This window comes from Acromyrmex echinatior, chromosome 3 (assembly GCF_024713525.1).
Source record: "Acromyrmex echinatior isolate Ae372 chromosome 3, ASM2471352v2, whole genome shotgun sequence".
Classification (NCBI taxonomy): Eukaryota; Metazoa; Arthropoda; class Insecta; order Hymenoptera; family Formicidae; genus Acromyrmex; species Acromyrmex echinatior.
This window is the reverse complement of record NC_141854.1, coordinates 5942547-5966350: the sequence shown is the minus strand read 5'-3', so window position 1 is coordinate 5966350 and position 23804 is coordinate 5942547. Positions and strand designations below refer to the sequence as shown.

The 23804-nt window shown below is 30.5% G+C and overlaps 1 protein-coding gene across 1 annotated transcript in view; it reads right to left on the bottom strand.

Annotated features, from left to right (window-relative positions):
• Positions 1-18165: 18165 nt before the first annotated feature.
• Positions 18166-23804, bottom strand: part of LOC105151498 (uncharacterized) — a 36427-nt gene continuing 30788 nt past the window's right edge. The window contains exons 3-4 of the mRNA XM_011065226.2: positions 21602-22273; positions 18166-20881 (exon numbers count right to left, since the gene is read on the bottom strand). Of these exons, the coding sequence (XP_011063528.1) occupies positions 20090-20881; positions 21602-22273 (1464 nt within the window). The 3' untranslated portion in view covers positions 18166-20089. The remainder of the gene's footprint in view (positions 20882-21601; positions 22274-23804) is intronic.

Below are 23804 nucleotides of genomic sequence, written 5' to 3'. Positions count from 1 at the left end.
GTTACTGAAGTAACCATGGAAGTGATGATGAACTTATTTTCAATCACAAAAGCTTCAATCACAGTAGAAAATAATTTTTTTTTGCGATGATGTGCTTACAAGTTTACAACTAGGTACATAATTTAAATACTGACTTTTTAAGAACGTAAGCACAATCTTTAAATGCTAAATATGTGTTGTTTAAAACATAAACGTTCTCGTTGACCAGAATAGCTCCATAAAAGAAAAAAACCTTACTCTATGTTTAACTGCTTATTTTTATTTATCAACTTATTGTACAGTTATTATTTCACAGTTAAATATTATTTAGTTCATAAATATATTTCTTACTTTATCTTGCACAAATATTTCTTACTTTAATTTCCAATTTGCTGCTCTAAACGCTATTACAATTTTTTTTTCATCGCTATATGTACGAAGAGGTACCTACATTTCTCGTCTAATTTTACGAATTAGTCGTGTAATCGAGGAGAAGAATAATGACGGGGGTCATGTCCCGCGTAATTTTACTCGCCACAATTTAGTTCTCCGTTTCTCATCTCGCCGATTGACTAATCACCGAGTCAGGTTGCTCTTTAACCGCGCGTGTATTTTCGCGGCGCGCCTCACTTTGTCTGAAATTTATTTGTTTCACACTCGAGCGGGCGGGTGTGCCGTTCCGTGGAATGACACATAAATCAAGTCTTTGCCGAGACTGCCGTTCTTCTTTTACCCTCATTCTCTCGTTCTTTCGAAAGAACTTGCTGCTCTCACGACGCGGATCACCTTGCTATCTCAGCGACGGATCCGGAACAGGCGAGAGTTGTCACGAACATTTCGGGTGATGCCATTTTACAATTTGTGGAGCGTAAAAAGTGGAGAAGTGCAAAAAAAGTACGTGTATTCGTGGAATTTCTGGAGAAAATATGATAATGTCATCTTTCTTTTTTTATTGACATTTCGTTAAATGTATATTAGGTGTACTATCTCTGATTTCGCGATATAAGTCTAAATAAAAGTATAGTATGTATTATATATTATTATAGTATAAAAGTATAGTATAAAAGTAATAAAGTATAAAATAAGTATAGTAAAAAAATATAAAGTATAATATGTATTATATTTTATACTAGTTTAGAGAATAATTTATTTTTATATCAAAAAGATAATTAATGTTATAAAAATATGTTATTCCAGACAGCACAGAATATTTATGATAAATATTTATTATAATTCATTTTTTGAAATGTCACATAAATATTCACATACGTTTTATGTTATATGTAAAGCTTTATTCGGAATATTATTAAAATATAAACTAAATATTTTATGTTAAATATAAAATAAATGTTTCTAGTAAGTATTTTTTATTGGATTATAATGTTTTATTAAGTATTTTCAAAGTATTTATTACAACATTTAAATATTTCATAATATTTGTAATAAATATTTATGATTTGTGCAATCTAAGATCACAAAAATATTTACAAAATATTTAAAATGAGTCTTATAAATATTGTGTGAAATACTGTCTGAAATGCGACCTTATGTATCTATATAAGCCACTTTCGATTATGAGGATCTCATAAATAGCTGTGCTGATTAAGTATTTATTAGATTCAAATGACTGCTTGGGTTTGATTATATATGCAAAGGAATCTTTATTTTTTTTTTACGATCCTTAGGAACAAAGATATTATGCAAAGTCATAATATTGAAATATCAATTTAAGATAATTATCATTATTGTCATTATAAACTTTATGTTCGGAATATAGATGACTTTAGAAGTCTACCTTACGTGTATAACAATATCATACTACATCTTATATAGTTACGAAAAAAAATATTACTATTATTATACATATTTAATGTCGGCTTCTAGTTCTTGATATTATTAATAATTTAATATGTCTATACTCTTTCTAAATTAGGTGTATCAGAGTGTTTATGAGGACAAATCAATTTAAAATAAAATATACATTCATTGGTAATAATTTCTAATTTGAGGCAAATGACATTGATAAAACAATTCATCAGTTAACAAATACTTTTTGGTATGCTGATGTATAGAAAGAAATAGACATGTTTTAATAAAAAAGCAAAAAATAAATGTAAAACAATTACATTAAGTAATAATTATATTAAATTACATTAAATAACATATATCATCCACAGAGATTTATCAGTTTACTTTACAAATAACTCTTGCTTCATCTATTGAAATTAATTGGAATAAGCCTATTCTATCTTGATATCGAGTGCTTTCGAACTGAAATAATGTCATGTATGGAGTACGCATTTTGTATGACATTTTATTGTTGTCAGCAATTTTCCCAGCAATTTCCAATATTATATTTAAATATTATATCTAAATATAATTTTTTCCTTCAAATACACTAAAACTACTATGAAATTAGTTCTTTAGATATCGGCTCAGGGCAACTTTCGGTCATTTTTAGGCTCTTTTATAATAAATTGTATAAATTTTTCACTTTACTAAAAAAGATATTATGAGAGTATACATATATATATAATTATACATACAATAACATATACATAAAAATATATCAAAAATAAATGTTTTGTTCATATTAACTAATTACACTGTTACAAGAATAATTTTACATATTCTTAATTAATGAAAAACTTTATATTGTACGCATTAGTTTGTATGCAATACTTCATCGAAATTGTTAGCTTCAACTCAAGTCGACACGTATTGTTAAAATTCATATAAAATTCAAGTAAAAAGCATCCATTAAAACACATTTGTACCTAGCATAAAGATATAATATTAAAGGATAGTTATGTTTACATCGTTTATATCTTGTAATGTAAATACATATGTAATATAAATACAAATATGTTCATGAAAAAATAGCAATCTAATCTAAATCATCTTTGTAATTATTTTATCGATTAATATTTAATGGTTAACGTGTACGTACATATCTTATCCTCCAATGTATGTACCTTACAGTGTAATTCTCATGAAGTTCTAAAAGAGCTGCAAAAAAACAAAGTAAAATTGTTTCTAAAATTTTGATAAAAAGTATTAAAACGTGCGTTTGTGTCTCGTGCGACAAGATTTAATTCAAATTTCTAGTCGACTTGGAAACTAATAATATGAAAGAAGACGATACACACACAAACAGCACTGGCACCATTATTGATCACTAGCTCGTTTTGTAATTTGGGCTTTTTTAAATATACTTTTGGGAAACCTATCTATTTTGTCTACCTTTTGGTATCACATGGAGTCTTCCTTTCTGTGTATTTCGTTTACTATCTAATCTGCAATGATTATACGGATATATTCCGATACAACACATCAGACACAGTGAGTCACTTTTAGTTTTAGCTGGTATTATTTAAATAGAAAAATCTAAATCTCTATTAAAAAGAGGGCGCCGCTAATTAATTCCATGGAAATGAAAGTTGGAAAGTAATCAAAAATCACCAGAAAGATTCATTAGGAACACTGGCATTTGCATAAAGAAGTTTCACACTTCATATATTATTTGCGCAACGTCTTCTGCGCTTGATTCCTATTATCTGTATCCTTTCCAGTTCTTTGATTTATAAGGGGTCTTAGTTAGTTTGATTTGTTATACGGAATTACAATAAAATTTTATATAGAATTTTTATTTTCCGGCATAATTATACTATCACTCATGGAAGTATCGACAGCCACAATAAATTTTATCGAACGGTCATATAAAAAAATAAATCATAAAATAACATATGTATACGTGTTATCTTTTATGCAATATACTAAATGTGATATTCTATTATATATTTTAGCGTACTTGTACATATTAATATTATAGTTATTTAGAGATTAACTATGTAGAGATCATAGGCTGACAAAAACTTTATAAATTATTTTTTATTTTATATACTAAAAACAAATTTTTGAAATTTATCAGTTATTCTACAAAATAAAGACAATATATTTTAGCATATAAAAAAATATAATTTATAAAGCTTTTGCAATTGGTATTACTATGTATACAAATACTTTAAAATATATAAAGAGTAATACAATTGCTATTTTATAATGGTGTCTTAATTTTTTACATGATTCGATACAATTTATGTGTTCAAATTTCCACGGCAGTGTATGTCTAACATTCACTCAATTATTTATTTATTTCAATCAAGACGCCCACGATGAATGAGTCATCCACAACAGACGAGACGTCCTTACAAACATTGCATCGTCCGGTACAGTAATTGAATAATAACAGTTATTAAATAATACATTTATCTCTCAGAACTTCGATTGCACTGATTATCTTCGGACTTGCAACAATCAATCTGAGGTAATTCTCCCCAAATTAAATTAAAATTTGTAAAGAACTTATTGCGAAAAATATTTTTAACTGTGAGGACGCTGGTATAGTATGTGTGAAATTAGATTTTTATTCTCGACTAAGATGATATTTTTTGTAATAATTCTTTACAGATTTAATTTTAATTTAATTTAAGGGAATTATTAGCATCTCAGATTAATTGTGTTATAAGTCAGAAAGTAATCAGCGCATAATATATATGTAGTTCTGAGATAAATGTAAAAATATATACATATTGATTGATGTATTACTCCGAACGTTTAACTTTGAACGTAATTAGCGTTCTCATATTTGATATATTTAAATATATAATTATATATAATTATAATATAATTATATAAATTCACATAACTTGTGTATTTGGTAACACGAGGTTTTGTATTGCTATTAACAAATACGCGAATGTAGCAATCGTATTACTTAATAACTGCTCGATTATAAATGTAATATGTCGATCAAAAATCACAACATTCTCATTACATATATAAGGAAGTCACTTTTTCGTTACCGCATTCCAATTAAATGATTTTATATGATTTGAATGAGAAAAAATATTTTAACAAATATACAAACGTATAAAAACACTAGAAGAAAGCATTGTAGTTTAGAGTATCGTTAGCAGACAACGTATGTTGAGCTCAATGTCTTTTTATATTCTCTGTACAGCATTTACAAAAATGTCAACCCTTCATTTTCTGTTATTTAACGATATTATAAAACGTACCTGTAAGATAAATAACACATTAAAATGTCATTATGATATACCTTATCAATTTTTCATATTTAATTATTGACTAAGGAAACCAATAACATTCATGAAAATATCGAATCTTATATAAATAAAATCTTATATATATAAAATCTATATAATTATTACTAATTATTATAATTAAATATGAAACAATTAAATAAGAATCAATGCGAGTGTCGTGTGAAAAAAAGAGAGTAAATTAATATCATGTAACATGTGAATAAATAATTGGCAAATTAGATTCCCAAAATTTACATTAAATCCGAAATATATTAAATCTTTTCGCATTTAATGTATATTTTTAAAGTATAATTTGCGAATATTACATTTTTATATATTTAATGTAATCTGAACTAGAATTATTTTCTTTTTACGCAACTAACACGTTAATTATAGAATAAAAAGAGTGATCTGTTTTATATGTCACATTTAAACTTGATGATTGGTTATCTTTTTAAATGAATAGATCTTGAATTAGAACAGGCATGTTTTGACTTGAGAATGTTGCTAGACTGATTGCTCTCGCCTTATACTTCGTAATTAATCAAAGTTATATGGGTTCTTTTTTTATTTTTTGAATTGATTTATATCTTTAATCGTAAGACGACCGATTTTTATTAATTGATTGACGTCTTTGATTAATTGAAAGAAACAGATTTAGTCAAGTTAAAGTTGAAATGTTGAAAAGTCAAACTGTTAAAAAGAAAAAGTGAAAGAGGAAGAGATATTTTTTTTATATTGAATGCACATTGTGAGAATTTGCTTTGCAAGAATTTATTTTTTTTGTTGATTTTGCTCGATTAGTTTGTCATGTTTTATTAACAATCAATAATTAATTAACAAACTGATATTGCTTGTATATGCATTGGTAATAATTGATAAAGTAATATTTCAAACATATCTCATCAGGATGATGCATATCCAATCAAAGAAGTGTTAATTCCGTGCAAGATATTTTATAGTTTTATAGACAATATTAATTATAATCAAATAACTACTAAAAAATTAAATATACTGCTTGTTGCAAAATGATATATAAACATTGTTATTAATAAAATTATCCGTCGCATAAAGAAAAAAAATTAATATGATATTGACTTCAAAATTTAATACAACATTACATTCATACTTATCATCCATACCTTGGAATTTACATCAAAATTGGTGTCAAATCGCTTGACGTGTGATCCGATCGACCTTTCGTGTCCATGAATGTATAAAGTATTGTATAACGCAAAGTTGTATCGTGACATTTCATTAGCAAACACGTTACTCGCTGCGACGTGTCGGACTTGTTTTATCCGCACAGTCAATATAATTACCGAGCACCGACGTTTACTACCGGCTGATACCTGCTGTTCTGTTCTAGACTATATTTCAACATTGAACGACGCTAATAACCGTCTAATACAGGTCTAGGACACTTCTCGCGCGAAACGTAAATCTTCTCGCGCGCCTCTTTTTCTTTTTTTATGATTTGTTTGTAAAGGCCGTGCTTAGAAGAGCAGTGATTAAACTTTTCTGACCGGTTACAAATTATTAAACCGGTAACATTAGGTCGGTGTTTTCAAGTTTAATGGGGTGACATTAAAAGATGATTTAAAATTGTAATAAGTTAGTTAATCTATCTATAATTCTTTTTCTTTTTTGAATTTTATCAAATATTCAAAATTTTTTATTTGAAAAAGGTACAAATTTTTACAAGTTTTAGAATTTAATTGTTATTATTATATTAATATAATTTGAAAGAAATATAATTAGCAATATGATAAAATAAATATCTAAATATATATTACATAAAATATTTAATACTAAATATTTAATACACTTATGTGAATATATTATATAAACAGATATTATATTTTTTGTATTTGTGTTTATATATTTATTATTTTCTAATTTATTGTCATAAATTCTCAGCCTAATCAGTAAAATTCATAATATTTGTAATAATGTGTAAGAAAGCAATTAAATAAAAACTACCTATCTCTTCCTTATAAAAGAGATTATTCGTGAAAACCGGAGTTTCTAGTTATGAACCAGGGTTAGTCAATATCTTCGCGAACTGGTTTACTTGGTTCGGCATATTATATACGATGTTTATTATGTTATGCCTGAATCGATGAAATTATCGACTGCGAGCGTACGATCGCCCCTGGTCCTTCAAGGACACACACACGTGTAGTGAAAAAAACACTAGTGATTTACTTATTTCTCGCAAAATTATACGGTTTCTCGACATCGCGTTGCTCGCTTTTAATCCTGTTATTGCCGAGATTCCTGCTCGACAATTTGCACCTGTTCCGGACCACTTACGATGTAACGTCGTCGAGAAAATTCTCCATCGAGACATTAACTGGCGTAAAGCATTAACGTTCAACGTTAACGTTAACGATCAATTTTGTCACGCATTTGTTTATTTTACGAAAAATTATGTGACAATTTATTCTGAAATACATTGAAAATGTATTTCAAAATACATATAAATAGATAAACTTATAAATAAATGAAATACTAAAATGAATAAAATTTTGCACTTTTTATACACTCAAAATATACACAAAAAAGAAAAGTTTTTGTTTATTTTGTAAACACTTGAAAAATTAAAACACGTTAAATTCAGTGTCCATTAATTATTAACAATAGTTGTTTAACAACAACAGCCATTATAAACAATATATAACAATAAATCACTTATAATTAAATACGCTGAAATACGATGGATGGAATAGCGAATAATTACTTTGTTAAACAGCTAGGTTATTTATCGATTAGCAAGTATCTCTGTCTTGATGTTTGTCTGATAGATAAATTATTCAAGCGATCTGTAACAATAATTGATTGCGGTTTTAATGTGGTTACAGTTGCGTAAGCGTGATGTCTTATTCGACATGTGCGAAATTAATTAACAATTTGCTTTGGTGATCTTTGTAAGGATTGGATAATGCAATATTGTTTAAAAAAAAAAAAAATATTGTAAAATTAAAAACAATTTTATCTATATTAATAATAGATATTAATAATATAAATATTAATCTAATAATAATACTAATTTATTAATTATTAATGCTGAGCTTCAATTAAATTAAAAAAATTGATCTACGCAAGCACTTGGTATCTCTATTAAACTAATACTTTATTTTTTAAATCCCGATGCAACTGATAAAGTTCTGATTTTTCTCTAAAATTTGATTCTAGCTGATATGCTTTAAAAAGAGTTTTGCAATTAAATGTGAAATAAAGCGCAATTTGTACACATATTGACATTTTCGTACATATGTCCTCAATTTTTGTATACAAAAATAGAAAAATTGACAATAATCTTTTTATTTCAATTTTGATTAATTTAAATTATAATATTTTTTTATTAATATTTTCTAAAATTTGTGTAGAAGGTTATAAAGAATTGCAAAAAATGTAAAATCTTTAAAAATGTTTAAAACAATTTATCTTTTTTTAACCCAAAAAGCAAGAATTATCAAAATCTGTTTATTTCTTTTATTGCTTTGAATGTTAAAAAAAGTATTAAAACTTTTCTTAAAATATATTAAAAATTTTAGAAGAAGAATTAGAATTCTCTTTCGAGAAGAATTAGAATTCTATTAAAATTTTTTCTCTTTCTCTCTCAGAAAATGGACATTACAAACATATATCTATTTTTGATATCAAAATGTGCCACTGCTGCAGGTAATAACTATTACTCATTGAAGTAAAACAACCGTCAATAATTTAATTATCGACAATGCTCTCCAAGGCCACGCCTTGCAATTTCGACGAAGTGAAATTTAATTGATCATAAATGTAAAGGCGTTGCAACCGCAGCACGGATACGTCGATTATACAACGTGTTTTAAAACTATCGCTTCTTTCTTCACATTTTGTATTTAATCTAAGTCTTTTTTATTTTATAATATATTTTTTGTTCCTTTTATACAAATTTTAATCTAAGACAAGAATTATAACAGCAGTTTAATTGCGTTTATAATTCCAGAAAACCAATTCGGCGCGCAGTTTGAATAACTACAAATATGGTATATATGCATATACACACACACACACACACACACACATACACACACACACACACACACACACACACACACACACACACACATATATATAAGTAATTTACATTTTAAATTATTTAAGCATTAAAGATCCAGCTTTGACCGATATAGGCTTCTAGTTTATCGATTGCGTTTCTCACATTTACGATTTAAAATAAGATTCTTATTGTTTAATCTAAGATTTGTTTTAAAAAATAAAAATAAATCGAATTTTTTCAGTTAATCAAACGAAAAATCAAAAGACAACGATTATTTTTAAAGTGCATCAGAAGCAATTGGAACCTCACTTTGTATCATAAATAACTGCATAATTCTGTGTATACTAATCAAATTTAAATTGCTTTAACGAGCTCGCGTAGCATTCCATTTCAACCTATATTTAATGATAAAAAAGAGTTTGAACAATACTTTTGCCTTTAGCGATTTGATAAACCATGATATGCACGTATATTTCCATACCGTTAACTTTATACATGTAGGCGATGCTGGAAACGTAACACCGTTCCTATTGAGAGACAGCCGAGTATTTAGAATTCATTTGTGTCATCGGCATCATAGATCGAAGTCTCGTAAAACAAGTAGTCCACACGCACACCTACAATGCATATTGCGTAATGTTAATAGATCGAGTCTATTCATATGATCGCTGAATGACTTTGATCGCTTGGGTTCCACATAGCTTTCGTCATAGCTTTGTTACACAGAGAAAGTCGTCTCCCTCATTTTTGTAATGTCCTCAATAACGACGGAATTTCGATAGATCAGACCTCTAAAATAACTTATTTTACGAAAATAATGGAATAGTGCATTTTATTATAACAAACATGTCAACTTTTTATATTTTATTTTGATTTTAAGCGTTTCATATAATTTTTAGAATTCGTATAAAATTGAAATTTATTCTTTTTGCAAGAAATTGAATATTTGATACAAATCTATTTTTTTTTTAAATAGATTCACTTGTTAGATATTTTGCTGATACGCCTTGGTACTTGTTTTTGCGGCGTATAGTACGCTGTATTTACAAAAGGTTGCCGCGCTATTACTCACACATTACACTCGAGCGAACAGGTAGTGAATCAAGACACTTCATGTATTATCCTTTGAAAGATGATTGTATCTTTTGATAATTACAATAAACAATTATTCATAGTACGTTAACTATCTCAAACATAAACAGTAGTGTTGTAAGTATTGTGCGAAAGACTTCCATTGATGTCTGTGCGCGAGTGTATAATTACCCGCGAGTGTTTTTTGCGAGTGTTATGCGAGTGTAACTTGAAGAGGAGGAAAGAAAAAGGTTAAACAACCTGAGAAGAAAGAGGTCTGATTATCTGAGAAGAGGAGGAAACTAAGGAGAGGTATCGTTGGTGGAATATTATTTCTTGCGTAATATTAATTAATCTTTTCTGTTTTGGATTATTTTATTTCGACCATTTAAAAATAATGAAAAAAAGAAAATTTAAAATTTTATAAAAATAAACTACAAAAATATTTTTGTGGAGATGAGAAATTGTTTCTTGCGAATAATTGTTTTCCAAGAATTGTTATAATTTCCGGGAATAATTATTTTAATAAATATTTATTGGCCAATAATTCCTTTATTTTTTAAGCAAAAATCAAAGACAAAATATTTATATTTTAAAATATCTTTAATCAATAATGTATACACCGTCTTTTACAATTTTCAGTCATCTTTCAAATTTATTTCTCTGATGCTGTTCTCAATCGACCGTCGGGCGTAGCAAATCGACACAGATAAAATCATCACGCAAAACAAAAAAATTGGAATCATTCGTGAACAGTCTAATCACTCGTAGCATTATCTCTGTCCACAACAGAAAACTTTTTATGGATCCATGCAGCATTTTTTTGTTTAAATAAAATAACATAATGTGCAGAAAATATTCTCATTCTTTATTTTCTATATTTAAAACAATGTCAAAATTTCAACCCATCTTAGTAAATTGTTTCTTAAATGCGCGTTAAAATTTCAACTTTCATAAAATGATTATCATAAATATGAATAAACATTTACTAATGACGTTAACAGCTCTATCTTTCAAAAACAGAGCAAACTTAGCCTAACAATTAAAAGAAATAAAAAATTTAATGCTTCTAAGAATTATCTTTTGAAACATGGATTATTTCAAGCAATGTTTTAATTTAATTAGATATTCATATTTCTATTATATTGAAAACTTCAATCTTTAACATTGCAGTCGAGTTTGTTTTTTTCAAATAAAATTCTAATTTTTATAAAAATCACGTTAATTTTATTGTATATTTTAATGCAATTGATATATAACATTTTTTCGGGCAGTTAATATAATTTGTTCAAATAGTATTTGATCAATTATTTGTCGTAGAGCATCGCGATGTAATTGATGCGCGAAAGTAACGATCGAGCACATACATTACTTATTGACAATAATAAATCGACAATGATAGCCGACAATAAAAGTTTCTCTCTTTTAAATTAATCTCTGACTAATTCTAAAATATAGCCAGAATTTATGGTTAGATCGAGAACTAAGTCCAACCTGGCCCAAAAAATTTATATTTTCTACATAATTATATAGCAAAATTAATATCTACCTCAAGATAGATGATTAATACTGACTATATGAATTATTTAATATATATGAGTTACAAAATCAAGTATAAAATAATTTTTAATATACGATTGCGAATTAGAAATGGTATTTATAACATGTATATGTAGTTGATTTAAATCTTTGTCGCTCCCAAATTATAATCTTGACTTACGCAGTCCTCATATTTCAGTGGTCATGTATGTATTAAGGATCCTGTTCGATTAACTAACACATTAGAACTTTTCATAAATTGCATACCGTATTCGCTTAGTTTGAAGAAATAAAACAAATAAAATAAATGAAATACTGCGTGCATTGCAAAAGAAACTTGTAATTTTTATTAGCAAATAATATAAAAAAATATGCATATGTTAATTTGTAAAAATAAATATTGCAAAGAAAACTAACAATTTGAAATAATTGCATATTATTGTTCGTGAATTCTGTGACCAATCCGCAACTATTTTATAATATTTACATTTTCATAGATTTATAAGTACAAATTTTTTTACACTTATACATATTAATAAAAATAATGAATTTCTTTTGGAGATTTTAATTCAATGATTCACAAAATAAAAGATCTTTATTCTTAAAATTGTATATCCACTCTGATAATCTTTGTCACCGACCAATTGATTTTCTCGTATGTTTCGCTATTGCTTATCAATAATTTCAATCTGTGCCACCTACATTGAGATCGACTGGTTAAACCGGTCTTGTTACGATCTAGCCTTCGTGACACCGAACGTGCCGATTTATCTGTAAGGTGATTATCGCTACCGTGTTGTAAGATCATCGATTGCTCCGATGATCTTAATTTCGCTACTTCTATTTCCTCATCTTGAAAGCAAATACAACCGTAGAATTTTGTATCCTAATAACCTCAAACTTCGCATGCTGGAGGGCACTTTTCTACATAACAATTTTAGATATACCGACATGTAAATGATAGCCATTGGAACTCCCATTTCCTTGCGTGGGTGTCTCGATCCACTTGTAGATGATGCTTCCGTAATGAAAATTTTATATTGCAGTGTAACAGATTTCTAAATCCCGAATTAAAAAATGGTTAAATATATTAATCAACGTTAATAACTAACAATGTTTCGATAAATAGCAATTTACTATAAGAAACGATGTGAAGCACATCAAACCTAGTTACGGAAATTATATAGTGAAGCGCAATATAAGCATTGATAAAATGAATTTTTTAAAATAAACCCATTACATAATTTTAACTCTTAACATGCTGATTTTTCAGTCGTTTACTATACACAAGTGATCGTCTGTGTCTCGGATTAATTTGCATCACTTTTACAAAGATATTATAAGTGATTCTTCCATATACTTCAGTATCTTTAGGAAGTATTTATAAGGTTGCATATTTACAAAATTATATATAAATCTTTAATTAATTACAGCAATTACTTGATGCTCCTAATATTTCAAAGAAGAGAAATACGCAGGACATAAATGACTCATTGTGTGTATTAAATGTTAATTTAAATAATAACGATAATATTACAGCAAAATAGGTAATACACATCTCATTTCAGAAAGGTTACTCTTACAGAAAAATCGGCATCAAATTCGGCTGAGGAATTCATGGTTAAAAGGGTATCTTATTCTAGGATTCCCCACGTAAATCATCTGACGTAGGTATTAATCGAAAAGCATTTAATGCTCCGTGGGGGGGACAACAATATCGTTTGCTCGTGACGCAAACTCTTAAATAGACAGCAAGTAACTCTCCAGCGAGATGCAATTCTGTTTCTTGATAGCGCACTTACACGATCGCTCACTCGACGTTTACGTAACACGTTCACAATTTAACTGGTCTAACGCGAGAAAAATCGTTTTTGCGCGCGCGAGAATCTCTTCTCGCCATTCCTCTTGTTCTCGGGTGCAAGCGAGCTCGCAGGAGGAAGTCGAACGATTCTGACTCGCAATCGCTCGGGGTTAAGTGTAGTGCCGTCTAGATACGTTTTATGTTACCCCGCCAATTAAGCGTATTTAGCAACCGCGATTGCGGTCGGTGTCGTTATCGTGGTTACAACGCGACTTGTCAATTGACTTCAATTATATGATTATGCAGATAGACGCAGGTGAACCTCTTGTAGCGCCTGGCTTGCTAAAACGTTGCATTCATGAAGTATTAGAAATTGATTTTTCTCACTCGTAATTTCATCTCCAGCGACTCAATTATGAATATGTAAATTGACAGTGAGTCATAAATCTTATATGAATATGCAAATTGATGATTAGAGTGCAGCGATGGTGGCTAATATTCTCACAGTATACGTATACGTTTTTTTTTTTGCTCACAATCTTCAGCATTCTCGGAGAATTTTCTCTCTTTAAAAATAAATAATTAAAATTATTAGTTCAAATAAAAAATTTTAACACTATATATATATATATTTAAATAAATTATTAAAAAATTGATGAGTAGTTTATAAAATTTATAAAATTTATTAATAATATCGAATCAAAAATTTCAACACCGCAGATATTTTAAGAAATTATTTAAAAGTGATGATTAACACTTTGTAATATTTATTAAATTTGTTAATAAAATTTATTTTAATGAATATTAAATAGATGCAAAAATTATATAAGTAATCAAATTTTATTAAATATCTTATTAAAATATTTACTACAACAAATTTATGAAATATACGAAATTCTTTTAGATATATCATATAGAATTTTTACTGGAATTATCACTTGAATTTTTAATAAGTATACAATCGGAAAAATACATTATAATGATAATGGAAAAATAAATTAAAAAATATGCGGAATAAAATATTTTTGTACACGATTTTGTTTCTGAAAAAAAATTGATTATAACAGTCTATAATATTTATCTAAAATACGCGTACTTGATTACATTTTCATTTAACACAAATCTCCCATGCGTACGTATATATACATATTATTTATATCCATGTATTTTTATTATCATGAATTAATTGTAATTGTGATGTAAGATTAAAATTGTTCCATTTCTTCTATTCCACATTCACTAGAGAGTTATGCGTTTACACCGAAATACTATGAGTCTTCCGTAAGTACTGCTAATTAGTGGAACGGACGATTTAAAAAAAAAAATAACGTGGAAGCGGTCGGTCGGGTGTATTTTCTCCTTCTCGGCCATCGAGTTCAGGAGGTCAGTCGCCGTACTCGAAGGCGCGATGGACCTCTATCCGGTGTTTATCTTCCGCATCGCGCCGCAAGATCGTAACGCACCGTGTCGGTATAACCAGTTCTAACGGACGTTATCTGATGCTTCGGTCGGTCCAAACAAGAAGTCTTAAAATGCCAGTACCGATTTGCGAACTCACATAGGTCACGGATACACGGAGGTCGGAAATATAATTTCTCACTGACAAATATATAAATCAAAATAAGCAGATAAATTATTTGTCATCATCATGGAAGTATAATATATTATGGGAACACAGATAAATAGCAAAGATCTCAAAATAAATTTATGTATGATTAAAGTATGTACGATTTTTATAAAACTGCTCTAATAATATAAAAGGGAAATATTTAAAGATATATATTTAAAAAATTAAAGTATTTTCTTATATAAAATTTGTTTTTTATCCTTTTAATTTTGCAGCTTTTAGCTTAGTGCTAAAACGATCCGTTTTAACATTCTTCGATCTCTATTTATATACATATAAATATGAATAAATCGATTAAAAAATAAAAAAATTTAAATTACTTATTTTAAGGTAGCACACTATGAAGGTTGCACTAGAATCTAAATCACTTTCTTACATAATTTAGACTTTTTTCTAATCGTCACGACTTCACAGTATTCTTTCATTACTTAATCGCGGAAGTGCATTCTTGGACGTTATTGATACTTTCGCACAAGTGCATATAATTGGAATGGGGCCAGTTATTTCCGGAAAGCAACAATCCCCGTGTTTTCCATTAGACCAAGCTGGGCAAGAGAAAGCTCGCGCGGATTCGTGCATATGCTGATCACCGATCGAATTTTTTTCTTAAAGTTTCGTAAAAGGAGCTCTTTCATCTTGAATACATTATTATTGCAATCATATTTTTAAATTAATAAGTGTTTGCTTAATGTACTCCTCAAAACATTGAATGCATTTTATCATCGTATTTTCTACATGGTAACTTTAGTGCAATGTATGGTATTCAATAGAATAATGATGTGGAGCGAATAAATTATGTCTGTTATTGCGAAAAATGAATATTTTTCATTTCTTTATAAAGTATTTACGTTTTATCGTAGAAAAGTATTTATTAATAACGGCTTGATTCGTTTCCGTGTTTATTTTAGTTTGTATAAATTAGATTTTCAGATTAAAAATTTAAGAATATTAAAATTATTACACATATTTTTAAATGGAGATTATATCAATTAAAATTATATATATTTTGAATCAATATTTCAGGTGATATTTAATCTGTTTACAAAAATTAATTTACGTTACATTTTTTATTTTTTACAAAAAATCACAAGATCGAAAAGTTTTCGATCGGTTTTTTTTTAACTTTAATTTCGAAATATCAATATAACGAGCAGATTGTCAATAAATGCATTTCTCAAATGCGATTTTATGTAACTGTTAAGGCAACTTTCGACCTGAGTTTACCAGTCTGTCAAGTTGAGAATTGTACACGATAAAAGTCTAATGAGCTTAATTAACGATGTATCGAGGATGACTCGGCTTGGACTGTGCATAATACCTTGATAGCTTTGTCGTGTCTTTGCTAACTGAGCAGGTTCAAGATCTTCTTTACGACTACATATGTTCACTGAAGATGCCATTTCTTCCGATCAGATTAGGTGACTGGGAAGCGGAGAGAATCGCAGCTGATATAATGCTTATAGTGATAGAAGGTGAGACGGCGGAAATAAAGAATGGGAAGTGCAAATGCCGTTGAATGAACAAAGAACATTGGTATGGCATTCATAATCGCTAAAGCTATTGATCAATTTTTGTATGACAAGAGACATTTGTTGTCTTTCTCTATAAATTGTAATGGAAAACAAAAAATTCTGACATCTTAATAAGAAGTTAATTTAAGAACTTTCACACATACAGAGATTTCTTTTAAAAAGATCTGAATTAGATATTTTTGTAATTATTTCTTGTAATGAATCTATAATCTATAAAATAATATTTGATTTATGACATCGTATTATGTGAGAGATCTATTTAACAAAATTCAAAACTTATTATTTCTCGGCTGTAAAAGTTAAAAAAAGTTAAGTGTTTTGTGTATCAAAAATTTTCTTCGCCTCGTTCTTTTTTATAATTCTTTAATTTTTAATATAAAATATTTTGTTAGTTGAAAAAAGTTGAAATAATTAAAACATTAAATCTATTAATCCGAATTCACTTCACTATCATAATCCATTTATATATATATTTTCTTTTTTTATTTCTTTTACTTTATTTCTAATAGATTAAAAACATTTACCTTGCACTGCTTATTCTCATTTCCATTGATCCTGCGATTCGATCATGGTGTCCATGATCCATTACAAGTATACGCTTGACCTTGTCTGCGGATCTATAATTTCGCATCTCGCGCATCATCCGCTCGCAGCATCCACGCTTCTCCCAGAATTATTTCCGTAATCTGATACGTTCCGAGAGTTACAAACCATCACGTGCCGGCGATTTGCCATTATTGTGCGCATACCTAAAGTTCAGTCCAACGAGCAAACAGCTAGTCCGTTTCTATGCATAACGCAGCGTAACAGAGGAAGTATTATCCGAATTGCAGTAACCGTGGATGTAATTTTAATCAATTTTGAAAAATACGGATTGTATATAAGTTTGTAAATTATTTCAAGATTGTTAGAAGTGCAAATTGGGAACACGTTGTATTTCATAAAAAAAAAGTTACGGATAGTTCATACCGAGAGTGCTCGGTCTCTTAGAAGGTTCGCAGAAGCGCGTTTATGTGAAATTGCAAATTGATACTTTGATAATGTTAATATAAGAGGTAATACTTCACGTGTGAGCGCGCAAGTGTACACGACTTAATAAGCATTACACGTATTAATGGCAAAAGTGCATCCCACCGCAACACTCCTGAAAAATATGACGTATTACCGCGAGAGAGTCATTCACTTGCGCTTGAATATTAACGGGCGATTTGTGTCGTGCCGGCAGGATTTACGATAATTCCACCTAGAGAGGAATACCGTCGCGGCTACGATTTATCGTCATTGTCCGTATGTTCTGCCCGCGATGCACCGTTATATTTTGTACGTGCGTCGTGCAAAATGCCTCTTACTCCAAACACAAGGTATACCGCAGGTGCACCTAAACGTAAATTATCGAAGGAGAACAGAGTATACTTTCGTTGAGGAAAATCTGGTTTTTCAATGAAGATAAATAAAACACTGCATTTTCAAGTTAGAAAGTGTCAAAGCATTTCGTCTTTTGTGTTATCTTTATTTTTGTGATTTATTTAACAGATGATTCGATCTGTCCAACTAAATATAGCTGTACAATATATAAATGCTTATATGTATTTCATGTATTTGATATGCTTCAAATACATAGTCAACATACACATATATTAAATATATTTTCCTATCATATACAATAATTTTGTAAATTTTATTATAAATATATTACTGTATCGAGAAAATATATACATATTGTATGGCGCGCGCGCAGCGGTATAAATATCTTGATTTTATACATGTAAAAAGTATCTAACATATAGAAAAATGCATTATTTTCAGCAAATAATTTTATTCTACTTAATTTCTTAATCCGCGATTTTTATCATGTCTTACATATTCGGTAAATTTTTTTTATGTTTTTATATTCGTATTAATTAAAAAAGGAAAGTTTTTAATGTTTTAATTTTTAATTTCTACCTATCAGATCTCAGATTTCTCTTAGATTCTTTGAATTCTCGATTTATCTGAATCATCGCAACTTAAAAAAAAAATAGTTTTCAAATTTGAGTATCTTTTTCCAATAAAATCTCGAATTACTCGCGCGATATTTAACGTAAGAATATACCATGACAGTTTTTTTTTACCTTTTGAGAAAATGCCTTAGCCGCTGACAAAGTTGCTCCAGAACAGATCCTTAAACGCTGTTGTAGGGATATTTCCTAGAAAAGGTTGTTACAAAACTATTTGCGCTGATATGGAAGCTCGATTACTCTCCGGAGTCCGACGAGTTACTTTCAAATACAAGGAGATACTTCCTACAAACGACTGCAGACTTTTCGATTGTATTTGCAATTGCTGTGTTGCAACCGACAATTGGACTTGCCGTGTTGCAATCACATATTGCAGATTCGGCGAAGGAGCTATTAACTGTTTGGTACGTAATAAAGAAATGACGTACTTCTTAAATCATTTTTGGTATAAGAGAGATTTTTGATATAAGACCATCATATATAAAATTACTGAATGTACGTCAAACAAAGTTAAAATAGAGATTTCGAATTTTAGTTTTAAGAAATTAAAATATCTTCCGTACGTCAAACAAATATATTGTAATAACGAATGTAACGTTGGTTTTCTTCTTTTTATCATTTTTCTTCTATTTTATAATTAAGCTGCCTAAAATAGACTAAAATTCGAATAGGAAAAAAATATATAATATTGCGGATCAAACGAGAATCAAGAATCTGCAAATTTTAAAGATTTAATTTTAAAGCAATTAAAGATTATATTATATATCTATTTAACCCGTATATTTTTTAAATCTGAGAAAAGCAGATCTGTGCAAAAAATAATCGACATTTTAAAACATTATCAATCTGCAAGATAAAGATGAATTAATTTTGCCAAATTGAGCGATAAATTTCCTATGAAAAGTGTAACATTATTTTTTTAATTATTAAATTCTAGATTGTTAAATATTAGATTAGATTAGAATATGGAATGTGTACAACGAGATTAGTTCAATAAATACAGGAACTGAAAAGCACAATGCAATGACTACCGTACCATATCGAGATACGCAATCTTGCTTCAATTAACTAGCATTAGGTTGTTCGCAAATAAACTGCACATTTTTTAACAGTAATTTGAAGGAAATTTTAATATCTAATAATTTGATAACGCTACGTTAATTCAGACGTAAGTGATTCGATTCGTCCTAGAAATTATTTACAAATGTCCTTGAAACTTATAAAGTGCGTTTTGGATCGATTTACAGTCAACAAATGTATCGCATACTATCTACCATCAAGTATCTACCATTACCATAAAGATGGTGATGGATTAGTCACAATAACATTTTCATGTTATTCTTCGCTAACTTATATTCATGAGATTCTGTCTTACGAGTAGGAGAAACCGCTACGTGTTGCTCTCTATAGCGACAGCGTTCTTCGAGATCGGTGTCAGGATACTGGATTCCTGATCGGAGTTGGGCGGGGTCAGGACCACCTGCGGCGCTATGTTGCTGTCGGCATCGGTGCGATCAGTGCCGGCTTCATCGCCAGATTTCGTTGCCATTCCGACAGTATTGTTAACAATGCACTTCTTAAAATGGGTCCTCATGTTGCTGCTTTGCGAGAACTTGCCACCGCAATTGGTGCAGGAATACGGCTTGGTACCGGTATGATAATTAAGGTGAGTTTTCAGGTGATGCTTCTTAGTGAAAGCCTTCGAGCACAGAGTGCATTGATAGGGTTTCAAGCCGGAGTGCAGTCTAGTGTGTAGGGTCATGTTGGAGCGGTCGGCGAATGCTTTCTGGCAGACCTGGCATTGATACGGTCGCTCGCCAGAATGGGTCCTCAGGTGCTGCTTGAGCAGCATCTTCCGCGAGAAGGCCTTTCCGCACTGATCGCACTGGTGCGGCTTCACGCCCGTGTGTATGCGTACGTGCATGTTGTAGGCCACTCGTTGATTGAAGCTCTTCCCGCATTCCGCGCAGCCGTACTCCTTGCGGTTCCGATGAATCTTCATGTGTGAGCTCAGGTAGCCGCGGTCGTTGAAGTACTTGCCGCATTCCGGACAAGTGGCGGCGAACTCCCGCGTGCCCTCGTGCACGCTGCGATGGTACTTGTAATTGCGCAGCTGCGAAAATTGTTTGCCGCAGTCGGCGCAGCGGAACGGCTTTTCACCGGAGTGCGTTCGGCTGTGCACCTGTGACGATCACACAGACACGGCGATGTGAAGCTAGGCTGTTTGCAAGGCCGCGGAGCCGAAGACGAAGGAAAAAAAAAAAGAGAAAATTGAGCGTAGGAGTCGCGATATGTCGTTTCTCCTTCGTAATCGGCACAAACGCGGCGCAATGCGACAGGACAGAGCTGCTGCTCAAAAATATGGAGTCAAAAAACGAAGGAAGGAAAAGTAGGTATATGGAACGACTTAGAGACATTAGCATTCTTCGTAATCGATATAGGTACGAGAGCATGTACGCGATCAAGTATGAATGAAGTGCCTGCCTGCGCCAAGCATGTAACGTCATAAAAAGGGACGGTAGTAATTTAACTGACATTAATTCCAACGTAACTGACACTTAAGCTCTGTGAAATTCTGCGAAATTAGAGACTTGTAGTATCTAACATTAACAAAAAAAGGGGGAAAAAGTAGACGAGAAGGTTATAATTTGCGTAGCGACTTATGGAACGTCATGCGTGAGGAACATCATCAGTGAGAAACAGTTAGGTTTGACAGTTTAGGACTTGTGTAATTCAAGGTAATCGGGGATCTATGCTAAATAGTTAGGCTCGTCATTCAGCAGTGAAATCTGTCATGTTGAATCTCTGTTTAATCTCTACGTAATATCTACGTTTCTGCCTGGAAATCGAAATGTGCGACCTTTAGAACATTAATGTCTGATTTAATGATTAAGAAGTATACCTTGAGCGACGCCCTCGTGACGAAAGTCTTTCCGCACAGATCACACCTGTGGTCATCCACCGATCGTCCACGCTGCGCCACTTCCGTGCTTACGATTGCCTCGTTGTTATTGTTATTGTCGCTGTTAACAAAAATCCTCGCGATTCTCTCTTCTCCGCCCTTTTCCACGTTCATCACTTCCGTCTTCGACGTCTCCTTCCTCTCATCGGCCTCGATCGTGTCGCAGAGTCTACTGATCGGATGCGACAATTCGGGTTTCGTCGGCGTCTGCGGAACTACCTGCGTCGGATATCCGCCAACTTTTCCGGCATTCGCGATAACGCTGTCGTTGCTCGAAGACAACGATTGCGTGGGCGTGTTGCCAACGTTCTGGAAGAGGGGTTGTTCACTGCTTCTCGTCGCGTTCACGGACGTTGCGATTTGATCAGAAGGTGCAAATGAGATTGGTGATCGATAGATCTCTTGGATTTTCGCTTCCGGACCACCAATTATCTCGCGCGATAATCTCGAGTCATTATTGAAACTCGTCTCGCAACTGGTAGGAACTTCGAAAGACGTAGGGCAAGGCACGTCGCTTCGCGGTGCGCTTCTTGGAGAATGAATAATATTCTTCGGGCTCGATATTACCGTAGATCGAGTTGGTTCCGGAGCCTGAGGCTTCTTGTGGATTTCCTGCAACAGCCATTAAATTGCACTTTTATGCATAATTGATTTTTTCTTTTTTAAATAATGAATCTTAAATATTGTGGGAGGACATTAAAGACGAATGAAAATGTCTCTTCTCTTAATTGCCAAGATAAATCATTTTTTTGTCTTAATTGATCAAAAAACAGAATTTTATTATCTCTCTTTATTTCTTGCCTTTAAACATTGCCTATATATTTTTTATTTAAAAACAATATTTAAAAAATTTAGAACTTTTTTTTTGTAACAGATTTATTCATAAATTTGTTCATAAATTTAACATTTTTCAACTATTAGAAATAAAAAAAAGTGCACATCAGTGTAGTTTTTCTAGAGAGCAATTATATTCTTCACACGTTCAATGTATCTATGTCAAATCGGACGTTCTTTGACAGAAAAACACAACTGATCAAGTCAAACTTATCCTCATTAATCTTGAGAAATGGTATGGAATATTCGCGTGAAGAATTGAAATCGTTACGGTGCATTAGCTGAGGCGTTTCAATGAACTAGAAAGTGATGACTAGGTTTCAACGCCGTTTACTGTTTTATGATACTTTTCACGCTTGATTTTAAGCAGTCAACTCTGTATGCTCGTTAATTTAATATGACACCAAAATGTCAAAGTAAGTCGTAATCGCGAGTTGCTTGCCAAATCTTCTTTCTTCGTATAATTATAATTTGTAACAATACCAATTTCTTCTTTAATTTATAAAATTTTATATTGTGTAGAAGAAAGAAATTTGATGTTTAAAAGATTTATATATACATATTTATATAATTATATATTTAATATTAATTAAATTATATATTTATATAACGTTAATTTATTATTAATTATTTTAATTTAGTTTTTATTTCATTATTTATTTGTTGCATAAATGTTGCAATTGAATGGAGTATTTAAACAAAATACGCTTTCTTTTTCTTTTAGAAAAATAACTTTAGACTTCTAATTTTTATTCTATAGAAAAAATTGTTATTCGTTGCAAATTTATTTCAAACATTGAAAAATAATTTCTAAATACTACGTCCAGTCAACAACGGCATAATCCAACAATCGCATATCGACATTTTCTGTATCTATGTTAAATAAAACGTTTATAGTGCAGCAATAGTCGCGTCCAGGAATGCGTCTGTATAATAAGCAGTTGGAAAAACCAGAAGAAAGCAGCAATTAGAAAGTAGTTAGATTGTAAAACAATTTAATGCTATCGATCGTTCGAATGCAATAGTAATGGCCCAATTATTCTCGACGTGATAAGGAAGGCGAATAGTTAAGATGCATATTATTCGCATTTTAATAATTGTATTTACGTCCAACGGAAGCCGAATATAAATCATCGAGATTAATTCACGAGATAAGATACGAATTGAAAGTAGCCTATCAATTATCGTAATATTTTTATGTAATTCTTGATTTTTAATAACGCCGAATAGCAGGATCAAAAGATATGCGCGGAATTTATAAATTTGAATCATAACTTTTACACTTCCATATCAACATTACTAACTTTTG